This window comes from Ambystoma mexicanum, chromosome 11 (assembly GCF_040938575.1).
Source record: "Ambystoma mexicanum isolate Mex_15411 chromosome 11, UKY_AmexF1_1, whole genome shotgun sequence".
Classification (NCBI taxonomy): Eukaryota; Metazoa; Chordata; class Amphibia; order Caudata; family Ambystomatidae; genus Ambystoma; species Ambystoma mexicanum.
In genome coordinates, this window is record NC_090934.1 from 1481344245 (window position 1) to 1481367526 (window position 23282).

The following is a 23282-nucleotide window of genomic DNA, read 5'->3' on the forward strand; positions in this document are numbered from 1 at the left end:
GCAGAAGGATGCGATGGATCGTGGGGGTGCTGCGAAGGCCGGTGAGTTCAGTGCGGCGCTGCAGCAGGCGAGACGGCGCGCGTAAAATGCTTCTTTCTTCCAGCTCGAAGGCGCGGTGGATCCAGAATTCAGGTAAGGATCGAAGGTTTTGCTCTTATTCTAACCTTTTCTCCTTCTGTTCCTCCCTTTTTCTAGGAGCTGCAGACTTGAGGCGGACGTGGCAGAAGACTGGATGCAGGCTTGCAGACACGGTGAGCGTTACGCTGCTGGATGCAGAATAACGCGAAGCGTGTGCTGCTCTTCGGGCGTGGTTTAAATAGCCTCCAAAGTAGTCCCAGGTAAGTATTCCTCCCCAGCCCCAACCAAGTAAAAAATAGTCCCTAGGTAAAATAGTCCCTTCCAAGCCTCATTTGGCTTGGAGATCTGCAGCATGGTCTGCATCAGGTAAGCTTGCAGCATGGTCTGCATCAGGTAAGTTCCACTCTATGAGCCTGGCGCCCATGGCGCCAGGACTGACTCTCCATATGAGCCTGGCGCCATAGGCACCAGGACCGCACCCAAACAGCCCCTAGCAGGGGTTTTTGGGCTTGCTCAAAATAACGTGATGCCTGCTTCCGGGGTTGCTGGACCTGGTCTGGTTCCCCGGGGGTAGGCATCATGACAGCACTCGAAAGGCCCCTCCTAAAGTCGTTCTTCCCTGTGGTTTTGGTTTGTCTGGGAAATTTCAGTGGAATCTTTTCACCAATCGAGGTGCATGCGCGTGGTCACTAGGTTCCCAAGACCTTTCCTGTGGTCCGTAACCTTTCCAGTCGATTAAATAAAAAAGTTTTGACTTCACCATCTTGGAGTCCAGGATGTTCTTAACTACAAATTCGGGTTCCCCGTCTATGAGGACGGGGTCTGGTGGCTTGGTTAGTCTTTTCCCTGGTTGCACTGGCTCCAAAAGTGACACATGAAAGACGGGGTGAATTCGCATATTAGCAGGTAAATCCAACTTGATGGCCACCGGGTTGATAATGGCCTTAATAGAGTAAGGCCCCAAATATCTAGGGTTAAAGGTCTGCGTTCCCTTGAGAGGTATGTGTTTTGTGGCCAACCATACTTGGTCCCCTATCTGGTACTGTGGAGTATCGCTTCTATGCCGATCAGCATCTTTCTTATATTTCTCCTTTGCCTGTTTTAAATGTGCAGTTGCCTCCTTAAAGGCTTGTGTAATCGTAGCGTGTAGATGGTCCACTGCGGGCATTTCTAAGTGTTGGGGTGAGTCAAGGTCTGAGGTTCGAGGGTGGTGCCCATATAGGGTATAAAAGGGACTTTGTCCAGTTCCAGAATGTACTGAATTATTGTATGCATATTCGGCGATCCAAAGAATGTCCTTCCAATTACTCTCAGTTTGATGTAACATACAATGCAGGTATTGTTCAAGAGTCTGGTTGGTCCTCTCCGTTTGACCATCGGTCTGGGGGTGGTGACTGGTCGATAATCTCACGTCGATTTGCGCTAATTGACAACATTTCTTCCAAAAATGTGAAATGAATTGACTGCCCCGGCGGTCAGAGACCAACACGGACGGAAATCCATGTATGCGAACAATGTTTGAGGAATTCTTTGGCCAGGATTGAGGCTGAAGGTAGTCCTTTTAAAGGAATAAAGTGGGCCATCTTGGAAAAAAGATCCACAATAACTAGAATGGTGTTAAACCCATTACAAGGAGGTAGATCAGTAATAAAGTCTAACGATAAGGTGTGCCATGATGTAGGCGGAATGTCTAAAGGTTGTAAGAGTCCAGCTGGTTTTTTCTTTTGACTTTTGTTTTGGGCGCAAATACCACAAGACATCACAAATGATTTAATATCCTTTCGCCAGGTGGGCCACCAGAATTGTCTTTTAATTTTAGCTTCAGTTTCTGCAATACCTGGGTGCCCCTCCATTAGGGTATCATGATAACGGGAAATGACTAGCTCTTGTAGTTCCTTGTGTGGCAGAAATAGTCGCCATTGGTAACAAGGCAGATCATTGGCGACAGAGTAGTTCGGGCCTTTCTTTACCCAGTCCTGCAGGGCTGTAGGATCAAAGAGTTGCTGGATCTTTACCTGAATGTCCTCCAGTGTCTGTAGAGTAGCCATGCCAAGAATCCTTTGTTTGGAAATTATAGGTACCGGTTCTGGGTTCACTTCTGCCTCTCCCATCCCTATTCAGGATAAGGTGTCTGCTTTACCATCCTTACAACCTGGTCGATCGGTTATCACGAAATCGAACTCGGCAAAGAACAATGCCCATTGGAGTTGACGTGACGATTGGGCCTTGGCTGTTTTTAAATACTGTAAGTTCCGGTGATCGGTGATCACAGTAATGGTATGCCTGGCACCGAGAAGATAGTGCCGCCAAGCCTTGAAGGCAGATTTAATGGCTAATAACTCCTTGTCGGTAACCGCATAGTTTAACTCGGGTGCCGAGAACTTTCTGGACCAAAATGCTACTGGGTGAAGCTGGCCAGTTTCAGGGTCCTTTTGAGACAGGACAGCTGGCATGGCTAGACTGGATGCATTAGTTTCCACTATGTATGGAAATTCAGGACGTGGGTGCTTTAACACAGGTGCAGACGTGAATTTTGCTTTCAGCTCTTGGAAGGCTTTTTCAGCTTCTTTAGTCCACATGAAGCGTTTATTTTTTCGCAAGAGTGCTGTGATGGGATGTACAACATGTGAAAAATCTGGGATGAATCTGCGGTAGAAATTGGCAAAGCCGAGCATGCTTTGTACTCCTTTAACTGAACTTGGTGATGGCCACTTAAGGATTGCGTCCACCTTTCTTGAGTCCATTCGGACTCCCTTTGGGGTCAGGATAAACCCAAGGAATTCAACTTCTGTGGCATGAAAAACACATTTTTCTAGTTTTGCATATAGTTTGTGCTGGCACAATTTCTCAAGGACTGCTTGGACGTGCTTCACATGGTCAGATTCTGAAGAGGAGTATGCTAGAATATCATCGATCTACACGACAACACAAACGTCAATGAGTTCACGAAGGACATCGTTCATGAAGTATTGGAAGGCTGCTGGTGCATTGAACAACCCGAAAGGCATCACCTGGTATTCGAATAACCCATACTTAGTGCGGAAAGCAGTCTTCCATTCGTCGCCCTCTTTTACTCGTACCAGATGGTATGCCCCCCCCGGAGATCTAATTTAGTGTGTATATACAAGCATCCTTCACTTGGTCTAGTAGTTCAGGGATCAGAGCCAATGGGTATGGTTCTTAACAGTTATCTGGTTCAATGCGCTGTAGTCTATGCACGTTCTGAGGTCACCTTCCTTTTTGGGCACGAAGAACAAAGCTGAAGATGCAGGGGACTTGGATGGGCGAATAAAGCCATTGGCAAGGTACTGGTCTAAGTATTGTCGTAGATGAAGGTTCTCAGGTTCCTTAGGGGCATAGATCCCGCTACAAGGGGGTTGTGCACCGGGTATGAGATCAATTTGACAATCGTACGATCTGTGAGGAGGTAAGGTGTTCGTCTGTTCCTTTTGGAAGACATCCTGGAATTTTTGGTATTCTGGAGGTAGTTGCATGACTGCTGTGGTTACTGTGGCCAGGCCGGCGTTCCGATTTTTCTTTGGGTAACAGGTTTGTGCACAATCCGGGAAGGTTATTCCCTTCTCTCGCCAATCAATACAAGGATTATGTGTTTCCAACCAAGGTATCCCCAGTATTATTTGGAACTGTGGGGTTTTGATTAGATCAAACACAAAAGTCTCTCGATGCCCATCCTGACCCAATAGTGTCATCTCTGCGGTGGAATGAGTTACAGGCCCAGAGGCAATTTCAGTTCCATCGACTGTGGTGATGACATCTGAGGTGGTTTTTCGGCAGAGGTAGATTAATCCTGGAAGCCAATACATACTCCACATAGTTTCCTATGGCCCCGCTATCAATGTATGCCCTTAATGCGTGCATACGCAATGGCTGCCCTGGATCTACGAGGACCATTGGTATGATGAAATGCGGGGTCTGAGTATCCTTCTTCAAGCTCGGCAAGCGGGCCTCTACGCTTGTCGGGTGTGGTCGTTTCCCGAGTCTGACTCCATATGGCTTTTATCAGCAGCTCCTACCACCTTCTTGGGTGGTTTTACAGGGCAATCCCGTAGAAAATGCCCAGAAGTTCCACAATATAGACACAATTGCATTTGCCGTCTCCTTTCTCTTTCCTTCTGGGTTAAGGGTCCTTTAACCCCTGCGATTTGCATGGGTTCTGAAGCATCTGCTCCTTTGGGGTTAGCGTGGGTTTTGACCAACACCCGATTCTCAAACTTGGCTCAATCAGCCTTTCTGTTCTGAAGTCTGTGATCTAACTGGGCCACTAAGTTTATATATTTAGCACAGTCTTGAGGTGGGTTCACAACTTGAGCCAAGACATCCTTGAGTTCTCCTCGAAGCCCTCGATGAAATAATGTGATTCGTTTTACCTAAGGCCATCCAGTTTCCACTATCAACATATTAAAGGTCGCGATGTAGGATAGAAGGTCCTGGTTACCCTGTCGTAGGGACAAAAGTTCATTATCCAGGGCCTGTTCTTGGGTGTGCCGGGCAAATAGTCTTTCCATGCTAGTTTGAAAGCCCTGAAAATCCCGAAGAATTGGGTCATCCTGAGTAACTAGTGGAATTGACCAATCAGCTGCACTGCCGCTGAGATATGACAATACAAAGGCTACCTTGGCTTGATCGTTTGGGAAGGCTCCAGGTCTGCATAAAAAGTGCAAGCGGCATTGGTTCATAAACACGGCAAACCTTTTGGGATCTCCGGCAAAGCGTTCGGGTGGAGCTAATGGAATATTTCCTGGTAGGTTTATTTGCACAGGGTTACTCGATAGCACAGGAGCTGTATTTCCCCCGGAGCCAGGTAGGGGTGCTTGTCCAGCCTGGCTTTGCAATAATTGCCTAGCAACGTCATCAGTTCGCTCCTTTGACAAAATCAGTTCTCTCCTAAGAGCATTGGTTTCTTGACGGGCAGAATGCACTTCAGCCCTCAGTTCCCCTAGTAATTGGGCCAATTGGTCAGTCTCTGAGGTATCCATAACGCCTGGGTGGGAATTTGTGGGTAGGCTTCGCGTTCTGTTACGCTCACCTGGCTCCCACAGAGGCATCGATCTGAACTGGACAGCTGTGGTCTCCACCAATGTGACGCGTAGGGCCGAGATGACGGACTGGACTGGCCCACCTAGCTTTGTTTACTTGGCCCTTAGGAATATTCTTCTGCAAATGGAGAAAGGGAATTAACCACTCGTGGAGTTGAGCATAAGTCCCCCCACCCCGCTGTTCTCCCCACAGATCACCATTGATGTCCCCTCTTATAGTCTCACCTGATGGTTTGAAAAGATGAGCTCTCCATCCTGCATTGAACGCAGGGCGCGTTGATAACCAGTTGCTTCACTGGCTCGAAGGAATTGGTGAGTTCCAGAACAATATTGACTCTGAAAAGTACATAGTTCGTAAGAGTTCACATGTCTGACTTTCACTCTTGTCCGATTCCTTGCAGTTTGCAGCTTGACCCCAGCAAAGAGTTCCTCGTGGTAGCTGACGAAGTTCAGGTAAGGATTTGGCTTATCCTACACAGTTCAATAAAATAAGGCCAGAATGTAACCTGTTGCTTGCTCCCTTATTCAGGTGTGCAGAGAAAATATGAAGTTTGGGGAAGAATGCCTCCGGTGGTAAAATTAGGTAAGTCTATTGCGGTGAGAAGAGTTCCCCTCGTTTGTCCCTTTGTCTCACCTTGTTGTCCTTTTGTTCCCCTTAGAGGCCGGGGTATGGCGAGGATGCAATGGAAACTGCGCCGACCCGTGAAGAGGAATAGTACCCCCGGCGGTAATCAGGTAAGTCTATGGGGGGTTTACTATTGCCTCTGTTTATTCCCTTGGCTCACCTTTGCTGTTCTTGTGTTCCCCTTAGGTGCCAGAGTGCGGCGGGAACGTGCAGAAGGATGCGGTGGAACGTGGGGGTGCTGCGAAGGCCGGTGAGTTCAGTGTAAAATGCTTCTTTCTTCCAGCTCGAAGGCGCGGTGGATCCAGAATTCAGGTAAGGATCGAAGGTTTTGCTCTTATTCTAACCTTTTCTCCTTCTGTTCCTCCCTTTTTCTAGGAGCTGCAGACTCGAGGCGGGCGTGGCAGGAGACTGGATGCAGGCTTGCAGACACGGTGAGCGTTACGCTGCTGTATGCAGAATAACGCGAAGCGTGTGCTGCTCTTCGGGCGTGATTCAAATAGCCCCCAAAGTAGTCCCAGGTAAGTATTCCTCCCCAGCCGTACCCGAGTAAAAAATAGTCCCTAGGTAAAATAGTCCCTTCCAAGCCTCATTTGGCTTGGAGCTCTGCAGCATGGTCTGCATCAGGTAAGTTCCACTCTATGAGCCTGGCGCCTACGGCGCCAGGACCACACCCAAACAGCCCCTAGCAGGGGTTTTTGGGCTTGCTCAAAATAACGTGATGCCTGCTTCCAGGGTTGCTGGACCTGGTCTGGTTCTCCGGGGGTAGGCATCATGACAGCCTCTGCCTTGCTGCTTCTGTGCTCCTCACGTCTCCCGCTCTTCCGTTCGGCATCTCGTCGGGCTCTGGCAGTGAGGAGGCTGCCTTTCCGCTCCTGCGAATGCTCTAAAGCTTCTCGTCTGCTTCTGGCTTTCTTGCAGCATGCGGCGCCTTGCAGTCCGCTCCTCTCAGTTCCTTCAGTGAGCCGTTTGGCTCCACAGACCTCGCACCAACCCTGTATCCCTCGGTCAACAGACAGAGGACTAGAGTTCTCTAGCCAGCATCTCCATGTCAGGTTTAAATCTCCCAGCAACTTGCCTTTCCCTGCAACAACTAGAGCGCGGCTTGTGCTCTTTGCCTCCATTGATCATCATTACTCGGCACATCTTTCTCGTCCCAGCACTTTCGCATTTAAGAAAATGGAAGTTAGTTTTGGTGACTTGTCTGAAAAGTCTGGAAAAGTATTTTCAGTCATGTTGATGGGCAAGTCCGTTTTTGAGGAATTGTCTGAACAGTGTGGAAAAGTAGTTTTGAAAGGCAAGCCAGGTTTTGGCAACTTGTGTACAGAGTATGGGGAAGTGTTTTCAGAAACAATCCTAGGCAGGTGAGGTGAGGTGTGACCATATGGCATTAAGGCATGGGGAATGGATGGGAGTATCCTCAAAAGAAACGGAGGGATACCATGTCTCGTCCGATGATGTCATATCACTCCCTTGGGATTTGCATCCTCCCTCCCCATGAGATCCTCCTGCATATAGCCACCCCCAAGGTCAGGATTAGGTAGCGGCTGCCATCCCCTGGCCAAATGGGGGAGAGGTGACGGCCGGGAAAGAAGTGATGACACCATCAAATCCATCACATACCCTTCCGCTAACATCGCGCTTCCCACCCAAGGGTTATTCTCTCTGCCTTGACCCGAGTTCTCCCAGGGAAGGAATTCTTTCTTTCACCTTGGTATCCCACCTCCAGACAGGGCTTTCAGGTATAAACCCCTTTTCTTCCCATGAATTAAAAGGGGAATATGGGAGGGAGGACTCAATAGCGTTTTTTTGAGAGTCTCAAATCTTGGAACGTCTGTACCAATTATGATCTCCTGGCCACATGGGGAGAGGTAACGGAAAGAAGTGATGACACCTTGGGATTCATCACAGAATGAATACGTTTCCATCTTTTCTTCGTCAACAATGGAGCCGGCTCTGCTTACCGACACTCCTCACACAGCACATTCACTTTCTTTTCAAAATTAGGTTAGAACACGGTTTCAAATGGATCATTTGGACTTTCAAATTGTTTACTTACAAACAACAGTCAGGGACAGGGTGTTCAATATAGATTGTTAGTGAGTCGTTCTTCTGTGTTTATTTTTAAATATGTTCTGATTGGAAATGGATGATTTATGAGTGCCAAATGCACAGCTAGTAAACTGGCAGCTCTCACAAATCTAGCGATATTGCCACCGATTCTCTGGAGGGAAGCTTCTCTTATGTGGCCGTGGAACGGCAGAAGCTACCTGACTCTGACCCTGCGGGTGGCTGTCTGCGGGAGGACAATATATGGGAAGACCAGCTCCAGAGAGGTAGGAAATCAATAGAGCAAAATGAACTGGCAACCTTAACTCCACATGACACCCATACACCTGTACAACACACTTGTATAGCTTATTGTAACAGAGGAAGAAATCACAGGTTTTTTCAGCCAAATGCCTTGTTTTTCTCCCCCACCCCATTAAAGTGCTGAGACAAGGAAAAGATATGGAGCAATGGAGATGACTAGAAGCGGTAAGCCAACACCACGTTCTAGTCTTGGGAAACTTTTGACTGATGCCGAGAAGGTTTAAACTACCACATCTGATAGCATGGAGAGTGTGGCAGAGTCTGAGCTGTCGGCAACTGGTGCGACCGCCGACAAGAACGCCAGAAGACACGAGATTGTGAGTCGGAAACGGGCAGGCCCAAACGGATGATGTGAGGAGGAACTGAACCATAAGCAGCCTGCTGCCTGGTGATTGGGAGCATCAGAAGCCGCCCGGAGTAAGAGAAACCAGAGCGAAGACGGACTGCTGATAGGACGCATGCCTAGTCAGTGGACCGAACAAGAAGCCATAGAGGAGATAGGAGGACCACCAGAGACGCGCAGTAATCCCAGGGAGACTAAATGGGTTACCAGTGTGCCTAATAGCAGATTCCGCGTCACGCTAAGCACGCAAGAGAAAGTCATGGAAAATAGTAAAGGAACTGATATAAACGAGAACTTTGTTATAGACGGTTCGCTGACCGAGTATTCCAAAAGGAGGGAATTATGTGTATGTGAACATTGTTGAAAGTGAGACAGAAGCCCAAAACTGCAAAAGAGGACATGTTATACATACGGTCAGCCCTTAGAAAGGGGAGACAAAGTAAATATGAGCTCTATTAGAAAAGGGTCAGTGACCCAACTGTGGAAAACTATTGTGACGTGGATGAAAGAAAGAGTGAATAAAGAAAGTGAAAGCCCTACAGGTTAGTGAACCAGGCAAACTGGGAGTCTCATACCCAGCAGGGGAAGATAAGGAGTGAAGTGATATCCTAGCAGGAGAGTAAACCAGGAATGAGAAGTGAAATTATATCCTGGCAAAGAAGTAAACCAGGAGTGAGAAGTGAAAAAATATCCTGGCAAGGGAGTAAAACATGAGTACCAAGGCAAATCAAATTGAAGTTGTGAAAACAAAAGGGAGACACGTACCCCTTTTTAAGGATTGAAGAGAAAGTCACAAATACACGGGCAGGAGAGTACACCAGGGGTAGGAAGTGGACAAAGTAACATTGTAAAGAAACCACATTATTGAAGAAAATTCAAAAGAAAATACGTGCCCTTGTGAATACTGTTAAGACGTGAGAAAGAGTCACTTTGAACTGCCAGAAGGACTCTAGGGGAAAGGAGACTCCTTTCCTAGCAGAACCATGTAATTCTTTCATGTTCTACACCTTAACCCTTTTATATTGAGAACTTTTCAATCAAGCTATGAGTATATTGCTTACCAGAGCCTCCCAGTACACATTATATTAAGTTTAGAGTGCACGGGTCAGATAAGGCTCTTTGGACACAGAACGTAGGTGCTATTTTATTTAACATCCCGACAAAGATAGCCCTTAGTTTTGTTGAGGCAGGGAAACCCCTCTTAGGATCAGAGATAGATAGGATTTTCCCCAACCAGTCTTATAATTTTCTGGAAATCAGTCTATAGCAACCAACAAAGATACCACAGTGTGAGTGTCTTACTTTTGACCACTTACATAGTAGATCAAAAGCAAGCCCGTCACCACTTAACCATGCCCAGGAGGGCAGCAGAAATCGGATTTGAAACCGACACTATCTGTGTCACAGCCTTGGTACCTTTTTACAGCTGTAGGCAGTTTTCAATGCCATCACCCATAAAATGATAATAACACGATTGACTAAAATTGTTATTAAAGACTTAGCACTGGTGTTGGTTCTATACTTCCTAAATAACAGACCGCAAAAGCAGAAAGCCCCCCTTCAAATTCCAGACAAGGACACTGACCGGTGGGACATTCCCCCGTCTCCACTCCTGTGCAGCATTTATTCAATATTTAACCAGCCCCTCTGACCAAACTTTCAATGGGAAAGTTTACAACTTTGCAGACAACATCCATCTTGTAGCTGAAATCAAGTAACAGGATCGGTAATGACAACCATACAATGTCTTCTGCCCCATGAATAATGGAGGGGACAAATCAACTTAAAAATGATACAAGTAAAAACAGATCTTGCTTGTACATACTCGACCTGACAAACTGCCTACCAACACCAGGCCCTAACATTAGCTTTCAATCAAACAGTCAAGTAATAAAACCTTAGAAAGCACAAGCTGCGGGATTGATACTCCTATGGCTTACTCTAACCGGACTGCCTACAAGGACCAGTGGTTACATGATCTCAGGACATGCCATAATCCTGAGCATCTTTTTTCCTGGGTGACGGCTTTTAGGAGGAGTTTATCTGAATCACCGTGGCCCAACCTGCAGAAACTTTCAACTGTGGAGGCCATTAGGTCAAGAAAAGTTCCTGGCCATATGGAATTTCATCAGGAACTCAAACAGATCCCTTAGTTGTTACTCACCCAGTACCACCTGCTCTGATGAAGGAAGTAGTCTCTAGCATCTGTCCCGGGCTTGAAGCCCCATTAAAGAGTATATCATCGTCTACCGGGCCAGTGGCTCCATCACATACAATCTATAGGGATCCACGCCTTAAAAAATCAACAATGGAAAAAATCATCGACCCCACTTTATGCAGTTTCGCATTGGATTCAAGAAACTTTGTAATAACCAACGTAGAGAAATCATTGCATCCTGAAACAACGGAGGCCCTAAATAATAAAATCCTAGCCTGGCTTAATATAAAAGTGGCCCCCAACTGTGCTAGACCCTCAGATTTCAGAGTCCTACGAAGAATGCGTATTGATGGCTGGTGTAGCTCGGTCAATACGGACTGCATTGTGGTGGGATGTGGATCGAGCAGTCTACCCATGTTCCTACATAGACTGGCTAACTTTAACCACCTATCACCAAGTTCAAAGATGAACATTGTACTGAACTGATTTCTTAGAGCTTTCTTAGATCTAGCCATTTGTCATTGACTTTTTGCCAGCTTGTAGACTGCACTTTCTGGATAGGAATAGTTTTTTTTTGTTATTTGTTGTCTGTTTTTTTTGTATTGTATGTCTTGTTGCGCCATCACACGTATGGGTCGATTGTGCATGGTACAAATCTATAAATAAATACAAATATATACATACATAAATTGCAGTAAGGCCTATCCAGATGAAGGACATGAAAAACCTGGGAGTGTTATTTGACAACATGCTGTCAATGGCCCCTCAAGTGATCAAAAAGGGCTTCTTCAACATGAGGCTACTCAAGAGGTTTTTTCAATGGTTCTCATTCCAGGGGACAGCATTGATCATTGCTAAGAGCATATTCCTTGGAAACACGTGCACCTCTGCACAAGATGAGAGGGCAAAATGCTGCATCACACGTGAACTTGAGGTTTGGATATTGTGGCCTCATCTTCCAGGCCCTGTGCTTCCTACATTTACTGCTAGTAAGACCCAGAACAGATACCCTGGCTCTTTGCATCGTCTACAAAACATTTCACCAATGTGGACCAGCCTGTCTGGAATCAAAATTCTGGTGTGTTCCGAGAGCCCTGGTCAGTCATCTTCTGGCATGCTAGCTTGCATCCTCTTCTGGCATGCAAGCTTGCATGCCCAGAATTAAACGCAGCACACAAGGAAGGCTCTCCTTGTCAATGCTGGCACCTGAATCATGTAAAATGTCTCCAAGACTAAGACATACCAATGACTACAGACTCTAAATGAAGAATCTTAAAACCTTCCTCTTTCCCTAAATTTAGAGTTTATGGACAAGTTCAACATCAGTCAGGCTTTTGTTGCCCCTCTAGACGCACAATTAACATAAGAATCGAAAAGGTGAATAATACAAACTTTTCAACTCATACATTTAAAAAAAATATATTAACCCCATCAGCCGAATAGTGTTTTGAGCGCTCATATGCGCATATGTATTCTGGCAACTCCAACAAGCATTAGATTAGTGAAGTGCCACCCAAGCAGAGACACAAACCCCGCTTTGTGAGGGCACAGTTCAACATTCAGTATCTAATCTTCCACAGACCAGGAAACGGGTTACCACCAACCCCTCCCGCCGATGGGCAACTTTAGCAGGGCAGCAGGAGGATTGTGGGGAAACCGGTCTCTCCCCCAACACCTGCTCACTATTGCCCTCAAAGGCTCCAAGAGCCTGCTCCAAAAACAACTAGAAAAGAAAGAACTCAAATGTTCCGGGGGTCTGAATTTCCTCTAGCGGGGTGAATAAGAGTCATGACTAGCTCCCACACAGCCGCTCCACGCGCAGGCACACCGAGAACTGGTCTTCCATGTGGTACGTTACTCACTCAGCGGGAAGGCACCACGTGCGCGGGAAGATGTTGAACTCCTTGGGAAAGAGCTTGAGCAGCCGATTCATGTTCCGCGCCAGCAAGTCCTTCCGGCAGATCTCGTTCATCCCTGGAAAATGGTTGATTTTCTGAATCAAGACACAGTACGATTACACGCATAAGTCTTTAGGTAACACAGCGTGACATCAAGACAGTGTTCAAACAGAATATTACAATAAGCAACTGCCCTCTGAGCCAGCTCCTAGTCTTCAAGTCGTTTCTAGACTTCTGAAAGTGTGGTGTGTGCCCTACGCTGCCCTCCTGCACACACTGGCCAAGTCTGCTGTGCAGAACATGTCAACATAGATTGACGTGGCTCCACCCTTCTGGTTTAAAAGGCCTGAGCTACAGAGATACTTCACTGAAAATGTGCTAGTCTGGCCCTGTGCTTAGACAGGCTACATCATGGCACGCAGAGGTGGCCACCTGGCACATTTACACGATAGGTGGTGAGTGGTTTTAAAAACACAGCTTAAAACCTGTTTAATTAGTTAAAAGAAAATCGAGGAATTAAAGTAAAACGTAGGAGTTTTTAAAGGGTATGCCCTTTAGCTTGTATTAAGTGTAGACAGACCTGCCCTTTATCTGGTGCTAAATGAATCTGATCTGTTATCGGGAAATAAAGATTTTGAAGGCGAGTTTGAAGTGATCTACGAATGATTATAAACCATGAACTGAGGTCACATGAAACCATGGCGACATACTTTGCTCAGGTGCTGGGCCTTCGGTGGGGTTTGCTTACCCGACCCGCTCTCCAGTCCATGAACGTAGACTAAAGAACTTAAACACCTCGCTCTTTGGGCATGGGGGGTGTGGTTGTCTAGACATGAAATGTACTGTTGGGGAAAGGTCATTTTTGAGTTTTCCCATGAATGGATACATAAATAAGTTTGTATTTCTGATGATTGACTCAACTAGCAGGATCTGGGTTGTCTAAAAACGGGGGGCCCAAGCAATTTTTGTCCCCCACCGCCAATGTTAAGGATGCAGTGGACACCCCCATAACCCCCGAGCCGAAGATCGAGAACATTAGGTGCGGGGGACATGTTCGGTATTTTCGGACTCAAATTGAATTCAGATATTCGAACTAATGGTATTGACCGAATTTGGTCAAATCTACCATTCGTTCAAATTTTTGCGATCAATTTGGATAATACCAACTAGCAAGGGGTGGGCTTGGCTTGCTCATAACAACAAGCTCTTAAAAATACAGGTCTTCATTATTTATTGCTTTTATGCACTATCCACAACATTATGATCGGACTAGAGCACAAGAGAGTTAGTTGATGGTTGATTGAGTAATTTATATTGTGCACTGGACATACCGAATCGTATTAAGGCGCAGTTGTAAATAGGACCAATATTATGGTCCTATTTGAATCCTGACCTAGAACATGGTTTCCTATGTATTCAGATCGGAGTATTGGCATTTCATCGGAAAAGCAAGCTAAGTAGAGTCCACAGCTTCATCCTCAGCAATTAGGCATTCTGCAGTTTAAACCCAAAGTAAAAATGGAAAGCAAACAAGGTAAAGTAACAAATCGTTAAGTCCAAAGCATCGCCATTTCTGTGGGAATAGCATTGAAACCTATGTCTCCGTTATCCACAGCAGGAGATGCCCGTGGGGCGGCTCAAGGCCTGTAACTGGGAGTCCCCCAAGAAGGCCCATTACACTCAACCTTGTGGGACAGGTAAAGCCCCTAATGAGGGACTGTACATAGGACAGGAAACCCCACACCTTGCAAAAAAGAATTGCACACTGTCCTGCAAATAGTGGTCTAGTTTCCTAGTCTACACAAAAACAACCAGGGCACCTGATTGGGGAAAACAAGGAATAGGCCTTAAGCGTAAGTTAAAGTATCCATTATATCAAACAAACACTTTGTAGGAAAACACAAACGGTTCATTTTCATGTTGCTTCTTTTTACAATTAATGTGTTTGCTACCAGTGTCCCTAGACGGAGGAACACCCTTTCCCTGTGCAGGGGTTCCTGTCCCTAGGCCAGAGGTGGTGAGCCGCCTATCTAATAGGGAAAGGGAAAGGAGACCTATCCCTGCATCTACAATGTATACAGTTTAAAGCGCTTCCAATTGGTTAAAAAAGGGGGGGGCTGAACCAAGTCTATTTCGCTTCCATGGACATTTTGTGGCGGAAGTATTTCCTTAGGGCACCGGGGCCCTGTGTTTATTTTATTCACCTTCCAAGAAGTGTGTACACGGTATGCAGACCGAACGTTACTATGTGGTTCAGCCCAGCAATACAAAATAAAAAAATTCTGTATGAACCAATCACTATCACTCACAATATACTAAAATATATATATATATATATATATATATATGCTAGTCACCCAAAACGTTGTGTTCCATGGGACCTCCTGTTAAGTATAGGTGAGGTGCCCTATTTTGAGTTATTCTTTCTATTTTATAAGGCCCAGTGGGAAATAGCAAATGTGAACCAATTAAAAGTCAATTTAAGAAAGACGGAGAAGGAGTGTTCTCCACTACAGTAATGCAGTTGATGCCATGATCAGATCGTCTTATCCTTTAGAGATGTGGTAACTACCGCCATATCTAATGGATAAGACGATCTGACCAGACGCATGAAAACTACAGGTCCTGATGAAGATGACTAAAGTCAGCACGTCATTGAAACCGTTCGACCACCTGGAAGGACGATATCCCTGAAGCAACATGGGATATGGGACTCAACTGCCATACTGTAGTTGAGAACACACCGTCTCTCCATCTTTCTTAAATTGACTTTTAATTGGTTCACATTTGCTATTTCCCACTGGGCGTTATAAAACAGAAAGAATAACTCGAAATAGGGCACCTCACTTGTACTTAACAGGAGGTCCCATGGAGCAGAACCTTTTGGGTGAATAGCATATATAAGAGAATTGTTTTTATTGCTGGGCTGAACCACATAGTAACATTCGGTCTGCATACCCGGTGTACACACTTCCCTACTAGATAGGTGGCTCACCACCTCTGGCCTAGTGACAGGAACCCCTGCACAGGGAAAGGGTGGTCCTCCGTCTAGGGACTCTGGTAGCAAACACATTAATTGAAAAAAGGAGCAACATGAAAATGAACCGTTTGTGTTTTCCTACAAAGTGTTTATGTGTCTTATAACGGATACTTAAACTAACACTTAAGACCAATCCCTTGTTTCCCCCCCATCACGTGCCAACTACTTTCTGAGTCGCCGGTAGAGACCACATTTGCGCCCACCAGTCTCGGCCACTTGCAGCAGGTGGTGATTGTAGCCGTGCCAGCTATGATCATGGTACGAAAGACGGGCATATTTGAATGGAGCATTGATACTTTGCGCCTTCTGACGAGGCCTAGTAAGCACACAATGTATTCTGAAATAGGCCATTCATTTAGTGACGACACAACCTGCACTATTTAAGGTGCAGCACAACCATTGCTATGTACTATTCAAGTCATATCTTTTTCAACAGTCGGACCTGTTCCCAGAATCCTCATGTTACATATTGTTTTCGTGAGGCATGGCTACTTTTCTCTTCTAATTAATGAGGCCTTATTGCACTTCAGGGTCTATCAATCAGGTGACATTCATAGCATCACCACTGAAGAGTCACATATTATCATACCAGTGTATCAACTGAACGGTCAACCCTTCAAAGTGCCCCTTGCAGGCATTGGCGTACTGCTAGCCAAGCATGTGGTGCCCTCACTACAATCCTCACCTGAAATCGTTTCATTTCCATGACTCGGTCGAGAGACACCGAACAGTCCGTCCAGTAAAGGACCCATTCCTCCTCTTCCCCAACTTCTCGCAGGTTGCAGAGCCGGGCAGCACGGCGCACTGGGGCAAGGGCAGAAGAAGGGGGCAATGTTAGCGGGTGGTGGCAGGGCCTTGCAGGACAGTCTGCTATGGCGAGCCATCGGCTGTCCTCGTACCTGTCTTGGGGACAGACATGGAGGTGGCTTCCAAAAGAAACGACAGCATTAACATGTTGCAATATACATGTGCGACAAGCCAAAGAGGGCAACTAGACCCAAGCCTGATAGATGGGAAAGGCTTGTTATCGTTACCTAGCATTTGCAATCGGATGACTTTTCCTGAAGTAGCACCTCACGACTCAGCAGGTAAAGAAATGCTGGGTGATATTTCCTAAAGGGGCTTTAGGTGTAGACCATTTAAAAAACTAGTTTCAACACTGTAAATATTCGAGACCCTGTGCCACTGAGCGGCTCTTGTACGAGATAGAGGTGCTGCAGATGGTGGGAGAATGGATACACTCGGTGGGGGAGAATGGACTCGCTGGTGGGGAGAATGCATACACTCGCTGGTGGGAGAAGGGACACACTCGCTGGTGGGAGAAGGGACACACTCGCTGGTGGGAGAAGGGACACACTCGCTGGTGGGGTGAATGGATACACTCGCTGTTGGGCGAATGGATACACACGCTGGTGGGGAGAATGGATACACACGCTGGTGGGGAGAATGCATACACACGCTGGTGGGAGAATGGATACACTCGCTGGTGGGAGAATGGATACACTCGCTGGTGGGAGAAGTACACACTCGCTGGTGGGAGAAGGGACACACTCGCTGGTGGGAGAAGGGACACACTCGCTGGTGGGAGAAGGGACACACTTGCTGGTGGGAGAAGGGACACACTCGCTGGTGGGGTGAATGGATACACTCGCTGGTGGGAGAAGGGACACACTCGCTGGTGGGGAGAATGCATACACACGCTGGTGGGAGAATGGATACACTCGCTGGTGGGAGAATGGATACACTCGCTGGTGGGAGAAGTACACACTCGCTGGTGGGGAGAATGGATACACTCGCTGGTGGGGAGAATGGATACACTCGCTGGTAGGAGAAGGGACACACTCGCTGGTGGGAGAATGGATACACTCGCTGGTGGGAGAAGTACACACTCGCTGGTGGGGAGAATGGATACACTCGCTGGTGGGGTGAATGGATGCACTCGCTGGTGGGAGAAGGGACACACTCGCTGGTGGGAGAAGGGACACACTCGCTGGTGGGAGAAGGGACACACTCGCTGGTGGGAGAAGGGACACACTCGCTGGTGGGAGAAGGGACACACTCGCTGGTGGGGTGAATGCATACACTCGCTGGTGGGGTGAATGGACTCGCTGGTGGGGAGAATGGACTCGCTGGGAGAAGGGACACACTCGCTGGTGGGAGAAGGGACACACTCGCTGGTGAGAGAAGGGACACACTCGCTGGTGAGAGAATGGATACACTCGCTGGTGGGAGAATGGATACACTCGCTGGTGGGAGAATGGATACACTCGCTGGTGGGAGAATGGATACACTCGCTGGTGGGAGAATGGATACACTCGCTGGTGGGAGAATGGATACACTCGCTGGTGGGAGAAGGGACACACTCGCTGGTGGGAGAAGGGACACACTCGCTGGTGGGAGAATGGACACACTCGCTGGTGGGAGAATGGACACACTCGCTGGTGGGAGAATGGATACACTCGCTGGTGGGAGAATGGATACACTCGCTGGTGGGAGAAGGGACACACTCGCTGGTGGGAGAAGGGACACACTCGCTGGTGGGGTGAATGGACACACTCGCTGGTGGGAGAAGGGACACACTCGCTGGTGGGGTGAATGGATACACTCGCTGGTGGGAGAAGGGACACACTCGCTGGTGGGGTGAAGGGATACACTCGCTGGTGGGAGAAGGGACACACTCGCTGGTGGGAGAAGGGACACTCGCTGGTGGGAGAAGGGACACACTCGCTGGTGGGAGAAGGGACACACTCGCTGGTGGGGTGAATGGACACACTCGCTGGTGGGGTGAATGGACACACTCGCTGGTGGGGTGAATGGACACACTCGCTGGTGGGGTGAATGGATACACTCGCTGGTGGGGTGAATGGGTGAATGGATACACTCGCTGGTGGGGTGAATGGGTGAATGGATACACTCGCTGGTGGGGTGAATGGACACACGCTGGTGGGAGAAGGGACACACACGCTGGTGGGAGAAGGGACACACACGCTGGTGGGAGAAGGGACACACTCGCTGGTGGGGTGAATGGATACACACGCTGGTGGGAGAAGGGACACTCGCTGGTGGGGTGAATGGATACACTCGCTGGTGGGAGAATGGATACACTCGCTGGTGGGAGAATGGATACACTCGCTGGTGGGAGAAGGGACACACTCGCTGGTGGGAGAAGGGACACACTCGCTGGTGGGGTGAATGGACTCGCTGGTGGGAGAAGGGACACACTCGCTGGTGGGGTGAATGGATACACTCGCTGGTGGGGTGAATGGATACACTCGCTGGTGGGGTGAATGGATACACTCGCTGGTGGGGTGAATGGATACACTCCCTGGTGGGAGAAGGGACACACTCGCTGGTGGGGTGAATGGATACACTCGCTGGTGGGGTGAATGGATACACTCGCTGGTGGGGAGAATGGATACACTCGCTGGTGGGGAGAATGGATACACTCGCTGGTGGGGAGAATGGATACACTCGCTGGTGGGGAGAATGGATACACTCGCTGGTGGGAGAAGGGATACACTCGCTGGTTGGGTGAATGGATACACTCGCTGGTGGGGTGAATGGATACACTCGCTGGTGGGGTGAATGGATACACTCGCTGGTGGGAGAAGGGACACACTCGCTGGTGGGGTGAATGGATACACTCGCTGGTGGGAGAAGGGACACACTCGCTGGTGGGAGAATGGATACACTCGCTGGTGGGAGAAGGGACACACTCGCTGGTGGGGTGAAGGGACACACTGGCTGGTGGGAGAAGGGACACACTCGCTGGTGGGGTGAATGGATACACTCGCTGGTGGGGTGAATGGATACACTCGCTGGTGGGGTGAATGGATACACTCGCTGGTGGGGTGAATGGACACACTCGCTGGTGGGGAGAAGGGACACACTCGCTGGTGGGGAGAAGGGACACACTCGCTGGTGGGGTGAATGGACACACTCGCTGGTGGGGTGAATGGACACACTCGCTGGTGGGGTGAATGGATACACTCGCTGGTGGGGTGAAGGGACACACTCGCTGGTGGGGTGAAGGGACACACTCGCTGGTGGGGTGAAGGGACACACTCGCTGGTGGGGTGAATGGATACACTCGCTGGTGGGTGAAGGGACACACTCGCTGGTGTGGTGAATGGATACACTCGCTGGTGGGGTGAATGGATACACTCGCTGGTGGGGTGAATGGATACACTCGCTGGTGGGGTGAAAGGACACACTCGCTGGTGGGGTGAAAGGACACACTCGCTGGTGGAGTGAATGGACACACTCGCTGGTGGGGTGAATGGATACACTCGCTGGTGGGGTGAATGGATACACTCGCTGGTGGGAGAAGGGACACACTCGCTGGTGGGAGAAGGGACACACTCGCTGGTGGGGTGAATGGACACACTCGCTAGTGGGGAGAAGGGACACACTCGCTAGTGGGGAGAAGGGACACACTCGCTGGTGGGGAGAAGGGACACACTCGCTGGTGGGGTGAATGGATACACTCGCTGGTGGGGTGAATGGATACACTCGCTGGTGGGTGAAGGGACACACTCGCTGGTGGGTGAAGGGACACACTCGCTGGTGGGAGAAGGGACACACTCGCTGGTGGGAGAAGGGACACACTCGCTGGTGGGAGAAGGGACACACTCGCTGGTGGGAGAAGGGACACACTCGCTGGTGGGGTGAATGGATACACACGCTGGTGGGTGAAGGGACACACTCGCTGGTGGGAGAAGGGACACACTCGCTGGTGGGAGAAGGGACACACTCGCTGGTGGGGTGAATGGATACACTCGCTGGTGGGGTGAATGGATACACTCGCTGGTGGGAGAAGGGACACACTCGCTGGTGGGAGAATGGATACACTCGCTGGTGGGAGAATGGATACACTCACTGGTGGGGTGAATGGATACACTCACTGGTGGGGTGAATGGATACACTCGCTGGTGGGAGAAGGGACACACTCTCTGGTGGGGTGAATGGATACCCTCACTGGTGGGGTGAATGGATACACTCGCTGGTGGGGTGAATGGATACACTCGCTGGTGGGAGAAGGGACACACTCGCTGGTGGGGTGAATGGACACACTAGCTGGTGGGGTGAATGGACACACTCGCTGGTGGGGTGAATGGACACACTCGCTGGTGGGGTGAATGGATGGGGTGAATGGACACACTCGCTGGTGGGGTGAATGGATACACTCGCTGGTGGGGTGAATGGACACACTCGCTGGTGGGGTGAATGGACACACTCGCTGGTGGGGTGAATGGATACACTCGCTGGTGGGGTGAAGGGACACACTCGCTGGTGGGAGAAGGGACACACGCTGGTGGGGTGAATGGATACACTCGCTGGTGGGGAGAAGGGACACACTCGCTGGTGGGGAGAATGAATACACTCGCTGGTGGGGTGAATGGACACACTCGCTGGTGGGAGAATGGATACACTCGCTGGTGGGGAGAATGGATACACTCGCTGGTGGGGTGAATGGATACACTCGCTGGTGGGAGGAGGGACACACTCGCTGGTGGGAGAATGGATACACACGCTGGTGGGTGAAGGGACACACTCGCTGGTGGGAGAATGGATACATTCGCTGGTGGGAGAAGGGACACACTCGCTGGTGGGGTGAATGGATACACTCGCTGGTGGGGAGAATGGATACACTCGCTGGTGGGGAGAATGGATACACTCGCTGGTGGGGTGAATGGATACACTCGCTGGTGGGGTGAATGGATACACTCGCTGGTGGGGTGAATGGATACACTCGCTGGTGGGGTGAATGGATACACTCGCTGGTGGGGAGAAGGGATACACTCGCTGGTGGGGAGAATGGACTCGCTGGGAGAAGGGATACACACGCTGGTGGGGTGAATGGATACACTCGCTGGTGGGGAGAAGGGATACACACGCTGGTGGGGTGAATGGATACACTCGCTGGTGGGGAGAAGGGATACACTCGCTGGTGGGGAGAATGGACTCGCTGGGAGAATGGATACACTCGCTGGTGGGAGAATGGACACACTCGCTGGTGGGGTGAATGGATACACTCGCTGGTGGGGTGAATGGATACACTCGCTGGTGGGGTGAATGGATACACTCACTGGTGGGGTGAATGGATACACTCACTGGTGGGGTGAATGGATACACTCGCTGGTGGGGTGAATGGATACACTCGCTGGTGGGAGAATGGACACACTCGCTGGTGGGGTGAATGGACACACTCGCTGGTGGGAGAAGGGGCACACTCGCTGGTGGGGTGAATGGACACACTCGCTGGTGGGGTGAATGGATACACTCGCTGGTGGGGTGAATGGACACACTCGCTGGTGGGGTGAATGGACACACTCGCTGGTGGGGTGAATGGATACACTCGCTGGTGGGAGAAGGGACACTCGCTGGTGGGAGAAGGGACACACTCGCTGGTGGGGTGAATGGATACACTCGCTGGTGGGGAGAATGGACTCGCTGGTGGGGTGAATGGATACACTCGCTGGTGGGGTGAATGGATACACTCGCTGGTGGGAGAAGGGACACACTCGCTGGTGGGGAGAATGAATACACACGCTGGTGGGAGAATGGATACACTCGCTGGTGGGGAGAATGGATACACTCGCTGGTGGGGTGAATGGATACACTCGCTGGTGGGAGAAGGGACACACTCGCTGGTGGGAGAATGGATACACTTGCTGGTGGGAGAAGGGACACACTCGCTGGTGGGGTGAATGGATACACTCGCTGGTGGGGAGAATGGACTCGCTGGTGGGGTGAATGGACTCGCTGGTGGGGTGAATGGATACACACGCTGGTGAGAGAAGGGACACACTCGCTGGTGAGAGAAGGAACACACTCGCTGGTGGGAGAATGGATACACTCGCTGGTGGGGTGAATGGATACACTCGCTGGTGGGGTGAAAGGACACACTCGCTGGTGGGAGAAGGGACACACTCGCTGGTGGGAGAAGGGACACACTCGCTGGTGGGAGAAGGGACACACTCGCTGGTGGGGAGAAGGGACACACTCGCTGGTGGGAGAAGGGACACACTCGCTGGTGGGAGAAGGGACACACTCGCTGGTGGGGTGAATGGATACACTCGCTGGTGGGGTGAATGGACTCGCTGGTGGGGAGAATGGATACACTCGCTGGTGGGGTGAATGGATACACTCGCTGGTGGGGAGAATGGACTTGCTGGTGGGGAGAATGGACTCGCTGGTGGGGAGAATGGACTCGCTGGTGGGGAGAATGGACTCGCTGGTGGGGAGAATGGATACACTCGCTGGTGGGGTGAATGGATACACTCGCTGGTGGGAGAATGGACTCGCTGGTGGGGAGAATGGACTCGCTGGGAGAATGGATACACTCGCTGGTGGGAGAATGGATACACTCGCTGGTGGGGAGACTGGACTCGCTGGGAGAATGGATACACTCGCTGGTGGGAGAATGGATACACTCGCTGGTGGGGTGAATGGATACACTCGCTGGTGGGAGAATGGATACACTCGCTGGTGGGGAGAATGGACTCGCTGGGAGAATGGATACACTCGCTGGTGGGGTGAATGGATACACTCGCTGGTGGGGTAATGGATACACTCGCTGGTGGGAGAATGGATACACACGCTGGTGGGGTGAATGGATACACTCGCTGGTGGGGTGAATGGATACACTCGCTGGTGGGGTGAATGGATACACTCGCTGGTGGGGTGAATGGATACACTCGCTGGAGGGAG

At 49.6% G+C, this 23282-nt stretch overlaps 1 protein-coding gene across 4 annotated transcripts in view; it reads right to left on the reverse strand.

Annotated features, from left to right (window-relative positions):
• TTLL13 (tubulin tyrosine ligase like 13) overlaps positions 1–23282 on the reverse strand; it is a 307481-nt gene that overhangs the window by 156182 nt on the left and 128017 nt on the right. For all 4 annotated transcript variants that reach the window (XM_069625211.1, XM_069625212.1, XM_069625209.1 and 1 more), the window contains exons 4-5: positions 16255–16373; positions 12494–12624 (exon numbers count right to left, since the gene is read on the reverse strand). In XM_069625211.1, the coding sequence (XP_069481312.1) occupies positions 12494–12624; positions 16255–16373 (250 nt within the window). The remainder of the gene's footprint in view (positions 1–12493; positions 12625–16254; positions 16374–23282) is intronic.